The following is an 11,377-nucleotide window of genomic DNA, read 5'->3' as shown; positions in this document are numbered from 1 at the left end:
AAAAAAAAAAAAAAATTAAAAAAAAAAAACAACAAAACTGACCTGTCATACCATAGGCTCATCATTCTGCTACCTTTAAAATTTCTGGGAATGCCTCAGCTGCATTAGCACAGGGTTAGTATGATTGCAGAACACTATTTTGCAGGAATATAAGTTTAAAATATTTAAAAAATAATTTCCAAGTAAGTGAAGAAACTTATATTGTCAGTTTCATTTCTTTTTTGAGGCAGGGTCTCATGTAGCCCAGACTGGTGTCAAACTTGGTATGCAGCTTATGATGACCTTAAACTTCTGGTCTTTCTGCCTCTACCTCCCAAGTGCTGGAATTACAACCACCATTCCTGGTTTACATAGTGCCAGCATTTTGTTTATTCTAGGCAAGCACTCTGACTAACTGAGCCATATCCCTAGCTGTCAGTCACAATTCTGAATGTAATCCTATATATTAAGCAAAGAGAAATTATAGGTTTTTAGCATTAATTAGGTCAAATGTGAGAAATATTCTTTCACCTATGAACAACTTTCACATTTACTGGTTATGATGATTTTTAAAAAATTAAGAACTTTTCAAGGTAGTCATATCTTTTTTATGTTATATACTAATATGTTTAAAATTGTTTATCAACTTCCTAGCTCTTAAACTAATCTTTGTCCCTGGGGGAAAATAATGAGGGATAGTAGATAAACCTTCCCCAAAGTTTTTTCATTATTCAGTAAAAGATATTTGGCATTTGTGTGTGCTTATTATTTTTTTAAAAATTTAATTTGGGAAGAAAATTTTTAATTATTTTTAGGCAGGGCCTGAAGAATCCCCAGTGAGGCATTTTGTGGAGAGGTCCTTTGTTAGTGTAAGAACTGACCTTCTATATCTTTGGAAATCATGCAACTTGGCTAATGTAGTCCTTAAAGAATTAATCAAGCAGATTGTAAGGCCTTGGCCACGGTGGAGCCAGCCAATTATGAGCTGCTCTGAAATTCATCTCTGTACATCCAACAGCATTTTCCCACATAGAGATTAGTGGAGTATGTGGAGACAAGGTCTGCCCCCACCAGCACAGCTACAGTGTGCGTTCTGAAAAACTCAAAAGAATCAAAATTTATTGGTACTCTTTTTTTCTTGCCTTAACCCTAATACCTTTTCTGACAACATTGCAGTGACTGTCCTATTTAGTTAAAACTCAATGAGGAGCTTTGGCATTCAAACACATATCTTGATGCAGAGCACTGGAGCCACAGCTTCAAGTCTGAATTCATCAGGAAGCCAGTGAAATCCCCGCAGAGCATCTTTACATCTTTGGTGATAACAGCCTCCAAGCCTGGCTAAGAAGCAAGCTCTTTCTGCAGCGTGGAACTTAAAGGGCCAGAGTGGGTGAGACTAGCTCGCTGAGGAGAGCAGTGCTGTTCTTAAATAAAGACACTCCTTTCAGATAAGAGAATCAGATTCCCAGAGCCGCTTGCTGGCTACCCTTTCTTTGAACCCTCATATTTAACCCAGCAGGCTTCAAGGCAGGTGAGAAAATGACCTACCACTTAAAAGCAATTTTTCCTTTTTCAGGAATCCTGGCCTTGGAGAATATCAGCTCTGGTATCAGTACATTCCACATCTTCGGGGATTTATGCAACCTTTTCATTGCTCTGTGCATAATGTCAGATGAGGTTTTCATCTCAGTCGGGAGAAAATATCCTAACTTGCTGAAAACTAAGTCTGATTCCACATAGCTTTATACCATGAAAAAGGGGAGAGGGTGCTAAAACCAGTAATCATTCTAGCTCATTCATCCTCGTCCATTTCTTTAAATTTGATACACAGTGAGAATTTTAAAAATCATTAATCTTAGGGCTGGGAATGTTGCTCAGTTTGTAGAGAGCTAGTTTGCCGTGTTCAAAGCCCTAAGAACTCAAGGTCATCCTTAACTACATAGTGAGTTTCAGAACACCTGCTATACACAACACCTTGCCTCAAAAATAAAAAACCCCAAGTCATTAATCTCCAGTGCCTGGCATTATAAAAACACATTTTTTTAATAAATGTATCTTTTATTTTGTTTTGTTTTTGTTTTTCAAGACAGGGTTTCTCTGTAGCTTTTTGGTGCCTGTCCTGGAACTAGCTCTTGTAGACCAGGCTGGCCTCGAATTCACAGAGATCCGCCTGCCTCTGCCTCCCGAGTGCTGGGATTTAAAGGCGTGCGCCACCACCGCCCGGCTAATAAATGTATCTTAAGAAATTCAAATAGAATTTGCTTTAACATGTGAGCTAAAACAAAGAGATACAAGGGAAAGAAGATGAAATGGTAATAACAAAATATTTATATTTGGTCACACATGGTGACACGTGCCTACAGCCATGGATACTCTGAAGATAGGTCTGGGGATCACTTGAGCTCATGAGTTTGTGACCCACCCTGGCAACAAAGTGAGACCCATCTCTAAAAACAACAAAAGGGGGGAGCAGTAATGGGGTAGGAAGATGAAGAGATAATAATAATTTGATAAGTTTTCTTAAGTGGCTTTGCCTTATTAAGAAGTAGGAAAAGAATATTTCATCAGTTTCTACTTTATATTGTCATTATAGATCTGAGCCAACTGAAAAATCCTTACACAGTTTACAACATGCCAAAACGTTCTGTTCTACAAACCAGTTTGCCAGTACCAGGAAATGGAAACATTTTTCTTCTTTTTGTGGTTCACGCACACATGATGTATCAATTGTATAATTTAATTATTTAAATGACATCCATCTATCACTTATACCTCAACTACTGTGGAAAAACTCATTGTGAGCTTATTATGATCCTCCAAATGTAAAGAGAGGGGTTTTTCCACTGTAGCCCCTCCTTAGTGTGACAATGATGACAATGAGAGGAACAGTATCCACTTACTTCTTACTGTGGAAAAACATAGCTCTAAACACTTGATATATATCAAACTCTTTTGCCCCCAACACAAACTATGTAGCACTACTTCTCACTTTATAGCTAAGCGAGAAGACTGCCTAACTTATGTGAGACTGCAAGACAGTTAAGTGTCAGGGCTGGGTCCAAAGCAAAGCAGGTTGGTTCCAGAGTGTTGCTCATCACCACTCTGTAATGCTGCCCCTTCTCCACCCACCCCGGTAAGGCAGCCCACTAACCTAGGGTTCCAAATCCCTCATATGGATACAGGGTAGAACAAGGCTTCTCAAGCTTTAAATATGCATGTAGAATAAGGAGGGCGCAGACTCTAATTCAGGAGGTCTGCAGTAAAGCCTGAAGCTGTGCATGTTTAACAAACTCCTAGAGGAGGGTGGTGTTCCTAGTGTACAGAACATACTTTATGAAGTGGTGGAGTGTTATAGGATAGAATATTTGTTTAACTATGCAAAGATGTACTGCATTCATCTAACTATGTAAAGATGTGCTGCTGTTTTCCCTTACCTGCCTAAAGTACCTGATTGGTCTAATAAAAAGCTGAACAACCACCAGGCAGTGGTGGCGCACACCTTTAATCCCAGCACTTGGAAGGCAGAGGCAGGCGGATCTCTGTGAGTTCGAGGCCAGCCTGGTCTAGAAGAGCTAGTGCCAGGACAGGAACCAAAAAGCTACAGAGAAACCCTGTCTCGAAAAAAAAAAAAAAAAAGCTGAACAACCAATAGCTAGGCAAAGGAGGGGTAGGTAGGGCTGGCAGGAAAGGAGCCAGCCAGTTAGACATGGAGGAAGCAGAATGGACAGTACAGTATATGAGATAAATGAGCCTCAGAGCAGCAAATAAATAAATAGAAATGGGTTAATTTAAGCTAAAAAAAAAACTAGGTAGAAATAAGCCTAAGCTGAGGCCGAGCATTCATAATTAACAATAAATCTCTGTGTCATGATTTGAGGGCTGGTGGCCCAAGAAAGCTGGCTACAGTGAAGAACTATAGTAGGAGCCTCAGCTCTCTTCTGCATGTCTGCTGTCAAAGCATTTAAGCATTGTATATTATAAGGGCAGACCGCCTATTCACATCCATTTTCCATTAGCTTTTCCACGGGACCTGTCTTTGGAAAAACTGCATGCCACAGACTGAGGCACAGGTCCCATGTAAGTATGTGGCTTTTAGAAATTGAAAACACACATGCAAGAGCCTTAGGGATAAAATGTGACTATAAAAGTTCACTTTTAGCAATTTTTTAAATGTTATATATACCAACTATACAAATATAGTATATAAATGTTTATTGTTCATCAAGTAGAATAATAATATATTAGTAACTTTTGGTAAATAAAAAGAGAAAAGTCTACTTTAAACTATGTAATTCTTCATTCTCAAGTCTCTACTAGGAGTGCTGAGGAACCTTAAAGTTCTTCCGGTGGCACTAGTGAGCTCTTCAGCGAACACTGATGGATAGAGACTAGAGTCCACTCCACAGTCATTTGGGACTTCAGGGGAATACACTGGTGTGCTACATCTCTATTCTAGATTCCGCTCTCTCTGCTCTCCTGCTCTAGTCTTCTTCCTTCCTACACCACAGTCTTGAGAAAAACTCAGGAACCAACCATCTCTCATTGCCTGTCTGTATTTTAAAAACATGAATTAAAGGCCTCCCCACTTCTTTTTCTTCTTCTCTTCTAGCTTTTAACTGGCTAGGATTCCCTTTCTGCTCCATTTCCCATGCTCCTCACATGGTGAGGCATGAGAGTTTGAGGTGCACTCATTCCCACCAGCACCACTGTGATCAACAGGAAAATCTATTACTAAGCTTCCTTCCTGCACTAAGAGGAAATGGAATGGTCAACCTACACCTCACACATCTACACTCCCAGAGCAGCAGTGGGAAGTCATTCCTTTTGGAGATTGCCTCAAACTCAAATGCATACTCAGACTCCTAGGCTTATAGCCAGTGGCATCTTAACACATTATATAGTTGACCTTCAGGGAAAATGGGGAATGAGCCAGTGTCCATAGCATGGGTGCCATAAGAGCTAACTAATCTGTATGGCACAAAATAAACTATTTGTTTGTTTGTTTGTTTTTTTCAAGACAGGGTTTCTCTGTGTAGCCCTAGCTGTCCTGGAACTTGTTCTGTAGACCAGGTTGGCCTCAAAAACCCCAAAGATCTGCCTGCCTCTGCTTTCCAAGTGCTAGGATTAATGGTATGTGCCACCTCTGTTGGCTAAAATAAACTATGAGAAAAACAAGTAGTTATAATGGAAGCACATAGATATAGAAAATATACTACCAAGTAAACTGATTCTTCTATGACTCTCAGTGCATGTCTTATGTTTGAGAATACAATAAAACAATACTTTCTTTTGTGTTTTAACCCATTATTTGGTGAATATGATATGACCTAAAAGGGATTTGCATTTTTATTTATTTGCTTATGCTTAATTTATTACTATTGTGCTTATATAATGGGAGAGGCACATGTATCATTACATGTACGAAGGTCAGAGCACAACTTTGTAGACTTGGTTCTCTCCTTCTACCTTTATGTAAATTCGAATTTAGATTACTTAGATTAGGCTTAGCAACAAGTACTTTACCTGTTGAACCATCTTGCCAATCCCCAAGAAATGTGCACTTTTAAAATAAAAATTATTAAAAGAAAATATTTGGTGATATTAATATATCTGTGTAGAGGAATGAAAAGGTACCATTTTAGTATCAGTCATCAGCCAGACAATGGTGGCATGTGCCTGTAATCCCAGCACTGGGGAGGCAGAGGCAGGCAGACCTCTGTGAATTTGAGGCCAGCTGGTCTACAGAGTGAGTTCCAGAACAGCTAGGACTACATAGAGAGTCCCTGCCTCAAAACAAACAAACAAACAAACAAACAAACAAACATCCTCTGTCAGGAAATAGGGATGGAATTCAAAATTAAAGGGCTAAAATTAAAATAAAGGCTGACATATAGTTTTATACTTAAGACTGGAAAAAGTCAATAAAAGGATGCAGATACAAAAACTGGGAGAATCTTTGAGCAAAGACACATATTCTACATGCAGAACAAGGGTCCCACCTGTGTGTGCCTTCTATATCCTTATTCTCTACCACAGTTTTACTCTGGAGTTAAAAATTAGCAAATATTGTGAACTCGTGGCATCATTTAAATGGAAAAATCAAAAGATTTGTTCACAAAATTAGTAGTTTTAAATATCAAAGAAAACATACTAAAGATAAAGAAAAATTGGATTACTCTTTAGTTGGTAAGGAATGCTGTCTTAACCACCAAAAGTAATTACAAAGGCCAACTTTGTAATGTTATAGCATTGTATTCTTAAACTTTTAAGTAACAGAAGTAGTTCACACGGCCAGAATTCACGGTTGACGTTTATGGTGGGAGCATTACAGCGCAGTTCTCGCCGTTTCCGAGCATCTTTCATGGTTCGTGTAGGTCAGCACAGACAAACCAGAGAGGCTTTCTGTGCTGTGTTATAAATACTCCACACAAGTCCTTGAGATCATACTCACGGCTTTAGCAAAGACACCCATGACTTCAGGGAACTGGTGCGTGAGAAACGCTATCATTGCTGTAGAAGAACAGAGTCCTGCTGTAAAGTGGATGAAGAAAGGAAGCTCCTTTTTTGGATAAACAGAAACATGATGAAAAGCTGCAAGGGAAAATTGGTAAGAGTGAGTTTTATTTCAGCACAAGCCAATTTTAATATTTTTAAGTTAAACCTAGCTTTGAAAATTAAAAGTGTGGCTAAAGGGAAGTAGAAAAGACAAGATCTCCTGAGTAAATTGGGAGCATGGGGACCTTGGGAGAAGTTGAAAGGGAGGGGAGAGGCAGGAAGGGGAGCAAAGAAAAATGTAGAGCTCAATAAAAATCAATAAAAAATATTTTTAAAATGTGGTTAAAAAATAACAAGAACAAAGGTAAGAGAAAGCTCTTCAGTATATCTGCATAGTCAGGTGACCGTATTGGGGTCTGGGAACAGGAGGGCATCGTGGGAAAGAACATGAACTATAAAGTCATGCTGGGTGGTTTTGAAAAAGAGCGTTGTCACTTATTAGCTTGCACTAAACCCTGTAGAAGTTGCTATGGAGCTGTTATGAAGAACAGTGTAAGCACTTAATAAATGTGAGTTGTTATTAATTCTTGCTCGTTGAAAGCTCAGCAAGTAGTGTAGAGATAAAGAGATAGACATGTCTTGGGGAATTTCCCAGAATCATTGCTTAATAATTTTACTCAATTATTACTATGTTCCATGCATGACAGTTCACCAACTGCTATGGAAACAGAACTAAGAAGCCAAGGCTCCGGCCATAGTTGAAGTTCTTTGCCTTATTTTATCACATTTATACATTTGAGTATTATTTTTCTGATGTTTGTCTCATTTCTCATTATCAATTTTATTCAAGTACTTAGATATTATCCAGACTACTTGGATGACAAATGATCTAGAGCGAAACCTATCCGCGTGCCCAATGCACAGTAGGTGCTCAGTAAATTCCTTTTAGACGAGAGCTATGCAAAGACTTCATTAGTCAGGAAGTTGACTGCTAGGACACCAACCCAGGAATTCCTGATGTAATACCCTGCAGCAGTAAGGAATGACTAATTCCATGCTGAACCAAGGTCAGCTATAAATTTCAATTTTTAAAAACATAACTATTAACAGAGAAGGTTATACCCAAGTTTCCTTCAATAGCCACAATATTTTATATATCTTATACTATACCCAGAAAGTACATATAAAAAAAACCTAAATTCATCTTAAAAATTCAGATTTCCAGAGTCTCCAGCCATACTTCATGTAAAAGCACAATAGCACTCAACTTGGTAAAAGCTAAAAGCATTAAAAGCTGTCAGTGTTGCTCTTTCAGCACCAGAGAACCAGCAATCCCTTCTGTCCAGTCCCTCATCCATGAGTGGATGACTACTTCCAGCAAACAGAGAAACAAACTCTGGAACTTCAGAAGGTGGGGAATAACACAATAAAATTAGTATTAACTAAACCCTAAAGCATTTATGGTTTTTAAAGTTCTCATTTAATTGTTGAAATAACCTGAAGATAGGTAGTATTTTACAATAGAAAGACTGTACAGCTTTAGTAACAAAACTTCCTAAACTATGAGACTTTTATATTGTAGGAGAGACTTAATTATTTCTTTTTGGATTGCTCTGTAGATTCACTTGTCAGTCAATGTTTGGCTAATACATCAATATAATGGATGACTGACTAGTACAGAAACACTCCCTTGGAACAAAAGTTCAGATTTCATCACTGGCTTGTAAAGAAAAATTTATCAGGAGGCATAAAAGACGACAAAATAGCTATATGAACTAGGGGGAATAGTTCAACTCTCCACTTATGAGTCTATAAGCAAATTCCAGAAAGCTGTAAGTCATATCAAGGCTGAAGGAGAATTAAAAACAAAAACCATTAAGTACTCCTGGGTATTAGAACTCCACATTATTAAAAATTTGTTCATTCCACCAGTCAGAAACAGAAAAATATACTGTAAGAACATATACTATAATCAAACACACACTCCAGCATATCCCTCTGTGTCTGTGTCCTGGAGCTTTCTACCCTGTATGGAGTTAAGACTTAATGAAGGCTCATCAAAAAAACCTAACTGGGGTCTGGAGAGATGATTCAGTGGTTAAGAGCACTGGCTACTCTCCCAAAGGACCCAGGTTTAATTCCCAGCACCCACTCTGCATCTCACAACCATCTGTAACTCCGTTTCCAGAGGATCTGACGTCCTCTTTTGGCCTCTTCAGGAATAGGACATGCATGAAGACATATATACAGCCAAACACCCATATACATGAAAAATAAATTAAGATTTTAAAAATCTATGTTTAAAAAAAACTCTATGTGATCTTGTAGCTCCTGGTACTGGTATAAGAAATATTAATATGTAGGCTAGGGAGATACCTCAATATGTAGGCTAGGGAGATGCCTCAGTAGTTAAGAACAATGACTGCTTTCAAAAGGACCCAGGTTCAGTTCCCAGCACTCACATGGCAGCTCACAACTGACTGTAACTCCAGTTTCAGGGGATCTGATGCCCTCATACATATATACATACAGGCAAAACACCAATGCATACGAAATAAAAATAAATAAATCATTAAAAAAGAAATACTAATTCTTTTAGTATAAATGTACTATCTTAATACAATGAAAATTTTTGTTATTACACCGTATTTTTGGAGACAAGGCCTTGCTATATGTAGCCTAGACTGGTCTCAAACTCACAGACCTCGCTCTTCCTCAGTCTCCCAAAGGCTAGATAAGATTATAGGCATGTGCTACCATGCCCAGGTATACACTTGTGTATTGATTGACTTAAAAATTGATTTCTTGACCTTAAAAAAATCTGTTCCTTTTTAAATGGAAAAATAACAGCTAGGAAAAATAATAGTTAACCCCACCTTAAGTAGGCAAATGCAATTTCTCTCACTAATAACCTCCCAATTTCCAAAGTCAATAGATTCTTCTTAGTAATTGCCTGTCCTGGTATCTCAACGGCGACTCCTCACTGGGACGTTTCTTCTCCTTAGTTACTAGGATATCTAGTTCTTGTCTCTGACTACTCCTCCGCTAGATTTTCATTTGCTTTCTTGCCATTAGCTCCTTAGAAAATTTTGTGCCCTCTTGGTTTTACCCTATACGACACAGTACTCCCTTGTAATCTTAGCCTTGTAAAGGACTCCTTTGGTTACCTAGAAATGAAACTCCTTAGTCTCTTTTGTGAGACTGAGAAAGAAATGTCAGGGACCCTGTCAATTCTATTCAAATAAGCTGAGCTTGTTTCTAGTATACAGCTAACTGGATTAGGCACAAATACAGAGGTAAAACACAAGCTCTCTGAGAGCTGTGGGGCTGGTGCGGTGGCTGAGTAAAATTCTTGCTGTGCAAGCATGAGCACCTGAGTTCACAGCCCCAAAAAACCCAAATGCCACATGCCTATAATTCTAGAGTTAGCAAGTCACAGTCAGGCAGATCTGTGGTGCCCACTAGCCAGGCAGCTTAGGTGAATCTGAGATCCAGATTTAGTGAAAGACCTTGTTGAAAAAATAAGATGGAAACCATCAAACAGGACATTCAGTGTTGACCTCTGACCTCCACATGCACATGCATACAACAATGTGAACACATACACACCACACACACACACAAAGAAGCTGGAGAGATGGGTCAGCAGTTATGAGTGCTGCTCTTGCAGAGGGCCTAAGTTCACAGCAGCCATGTAGCTCACAACTTCCTGTATACACTCTAGCATCCTTTTTTAGCTTCTGTGGGCATCTGTACACACATGTGTACAAACACAGACAAATAAAAATATAATAAAAAAAATTTAAACTAGAAAACACCTTTTTTGTGTGTTTTTTCAAAAATCCATGTGTTAGAAATTTGGGCCCTCAGGTGGTACAATTATGAAGTGGAACCTTTAAGAGATGGGTCTAGTAGGAGGATCTTGGACCAATAGAAGGGATTGTGGGAAGCAAGCCTGCCTCCCTCTCTCCCTCCTTCCCTCCTTCCCTCCTTCCCTCCTTCCCTCCCTCCCTCCTTCCCTCCCTCTCTCCTTCTTTCCTTCCTCTCCCTCTTTCTGATTCAAGACAGAATCACTTGCTTATTTGCACTATGCTTCTGTCCTTGCTATGCACTTTACTGGCTGATCTGCCAAGGGGCAGTCCCTACTCAGAGCCTGAGCTTTGCTCTGTACACTCTGAACCTCTAAAACCCAAGTTTAATAATCTTTCTTCACAAACCCTGCATCATGTATTTTATTACAGTAACAAAAAGGCAACTAATACGGCATGCCCATCTTTAATACCAGCACTCAGAGGCAGAGGAATCTCTGTGAGCTCAAGGCTTCTGTGATCTACATAGTGATTTCCAGGCCAGGGATACACAGTGAGACACTCTCTTAAAGAAAACAAGCAAACAAACAAACAAGCAACAACAACAAAACAATCCCAACACACACACACACACACACACACACACACACACACAAATGAAACTAACAAAAAGGTGACTAACACAGAAACCAATCTAAAAATAACCTAAGCAATTAGTTGTAAGTTGAATAAAACAGAAGTATTTACTTACTAGGCAATAGCTCTCTATCAGCGGTCTCTGTGCAGCTGGGATAAGGGTAAAAGAGATGTCCCTTCTCTAATGGGTATGGAATCATTCTAAAAGCTGAAAAGAAAAACACATTAGCATTCAATTTTATCTCACTCATCTACGCTATAAATCAAACCTATTCTGCAGACATATTTTTATAACTTTTTCACAAAGCATTTTATCTTCTTTTCTGGAGAGACATTTTAGATAAAACAAAAATGAGCAGAAGACGAATTTTGCATGCAAATGGATGAAAATAGAAAACACTATCCTGAGTGAGGTAACCCAGACCCAAAAAGATGAACATGGGATGTACTCACTCATA

At 38.8% G+C, this 11,377-nt stretch overlaps 1 protein-coding gene across 5 annotated transcripts in view; it reads right to left on the bottom strand.

The window, feature by feature from the left end:
- Window positions 1-6,136: 6,136 nt before the first annotated feature.
- The window catches only part of St7l (suppression of tumorigenicity 7 like), a 62,517-nt gene continuing 57,276 nt past the window's right edge, over window positions 6,137-11,377 (bottom strand). For all 5 annotated transcript variants that reach the window (XM_026777366.1, XM_026777367.1, XM_005369770.3 and 2 more), the window contains exons 13-14: window positions 11,035-11,127; window positions 6,137-6,570 (exon numbers count right to left, since the gene is read on the bottom strand). In XM_026777366.1, the coding sequence (XP_026633167.1) occupies window positions 6,392-6,570; window positions 11,035-11,127 (272 nt within the window). In that variant the 3' untranslated portion in view covers window positions 6,137-6,391. The remainder of the gene's footprint in view (window positions 6,571-11,034; window positions 11,128-11,377) is intronic.

The sequence above is a fragment of the Microtus ochrogaster genome, unplaced genomic scaffold (genome assembly GCF_000317375.1).
Source record: "Microtus ochrogaster isolate Prairie Vole_2 unplaced genomic scaffold, MicOch1.0 UNK60, whole genome shotgun sequence".
NCBI classification, from domain to species: domain Eukaryota; kingdom Metazoa; phylum Chordata; class Mammalia; order Rodentia; family Cricetidae; genus Microtus; species Microtus ochrogaster.
Note: the sequence above shows the minus strand (reverse complement) of the source record. Positions and strands in the feature narration are given on the sequence as shown.